At 57.8% G+C, this 1537-nt stretch overlaps 1 protein-coding gene across 1 annotated transcript in view; it reads left to right on the top strand.

Annotated features, from left to right (window-relative positions):
* The window catches only part of LOC104408466 (elastin-like), a gene marked incomplete at both ends in the record, with an annotated part of 12276 nt that overhangs the window by 3858 nt on the left and 6881 nt on the right, over positions 1 to 1537 (top strand). The window contains 3 exons of the mRNA XM_010018083.1: positions 887 to 938; positions 1181 to 1207; positions 1404 to 1475. Coding sequence (XP_010016385.1) covers positions 887 to 938; positions 1181 to 1207; positions 1404 to 1475 — 151 coding nt within the window. The remainder of the gene's footprint in view (positions 1 to 886; positions 939 to 1180; positions 1208 to 1403; positions 1476 to 1537) is intronic.

Raw genomic sequence — 1537 nt, 5'->3', positions numbered from 1 at the left:
CTCCCTGCCTGCCCCATCACTGCTGCCTGTACTTTCCAAACCCTTTCACTGGGGCCATAGTGACATTTCCACCATGCCAAAGGCAGGGGGACCCAGTGTCTCTGTGGTGTCTCGTGCCAAGCTCCATGGGAGCAGGCGGCATCAGCACCGGGAGAGGAGCTGGCACGGGCCATGCCAGGACTGGCTTGCCCAGCCAAAGACTGTGTGGGAAGGAGGGGAAGAAGGGGGAGGAGGAATTCCTCACTGCAAAGTAATTTGAGGGAGGAAAACTTGTGAAAACAAGATGTTTCGACATTGTCAGAAGAAGTGTGTTGCTGGTCAGGAATGTCTTTTCCATGTCTGAAAATGCGTGAGTTATAATGAAAGACATTTGTGAAAGGGGAAAAAAAAACCCAACCAAAAAACCAAACAAAAAAACCCAAAGCCCAAAACCCAGCCCAAATGACTGCAAGGCCAAAGTGCTGCCTGTTGCCCCTGGAGGGCTGGGGCTTCCCACTCTCCAGAGAGCCCCAGCTTGCATGAAGGCACTGCACATCACTGGACAGTGAGCAATGCCCAGGCTTGGCTATACCATGCCATGGGCTGGTGCTTTGCTGTCACGACTGGGACCTACTCACAGGTGCCATGTACCCTGCAGGCACCTTTAGCTCCTGTCCAGGCAGCATGGCCCCACAAAGCAAAGGCAACACCAGGGCTGGAGCAAGCGCTTCCCCAGCAATTCTGCCCTGGGGCTGGCACAGGGGGGGTCCCAGCAAGCCCTTAGTGTGTGAGGGTGCCCTCTCCCAGGTTACAAGGGTTGGTGCTGAGCCAGAGATGGCTGACAAGTGTTTGGGAGCTGGGTGCAGGGGTCTTGGGTACCAGCAATGCCCTCTTGTCTCTGCCACAGGCAGTGCTGCCCGGAGTACCCACCGGTGCTGGAGTCAAGCCAAAAGGTCCAGGTAGGTCCCCTCGATCCCCTGGGGACAATGGGGTGGAGGGTGGGTCCAGGGCTGGCTCCAGCTCTGCCTTCATCCTCATCCTGCTGGGGCTGGCTCCAGCCCATCCTTTGGGTCACAGCCCCACAGGGCACATGGGCAAGCAAAGCCAACCTTTAGCTGAGCCCATGCAACCCATGCAGACTAGTCTGGAACCCAAGGACCAGCCCAGATGCTCACATGGGTGCATTTGTGTTTCTGCCTAGGAGTAGGAGCCTTTGCAGGAATCCCTGGTGAGTGTCCCATCTCTCTCGCCTATCCTTCTCTTCCTTCCCAAGCCTGTTCATCACAGCCGTGGCCTCCCCACACCAGAAGATGCCTCAGGGCTTGCTGAGCCACCCGTTTTCCTCTCCTGGGGTGCCCCGGGGCACTCCCCTCTTGCAGCGATTGGTGCGGGCTCCAGGTGAGAGTCTGCTGTTGGCTTTGCAGGACTAGGAGGTTTTGGAGGTCAGCAGCCCGGTGTCCCCCTGGGGTATCCCATCAAAGCTCCTAAGCTCCCAGGTAAGCTGCCACAGCCAAAGGGGCTAGGGGTGATGGACCCCCAGCAGTGCCAGAAGGACCCG

The sequence above is a fragment of the Nestor notabilis genome, unplaced genomic scaffold, assembly GCF_000696875.1.
Source record: "Nestor notabilis isolate BGI_N333 unplaced genomic scaffold, ASM69687v1 scaffold4757, whole genome shotgun sequence".
NCBI classification, from domain to species: domain Eukaryota; kingdom Metazoa; phylum Chordata; class Aves; order Psittaciformes; family Psittacidae; genus Nestor; species Nestor notabilis.
This window is presented reverse-complemented; position numbering and strand designations above follow the sequence as displayed.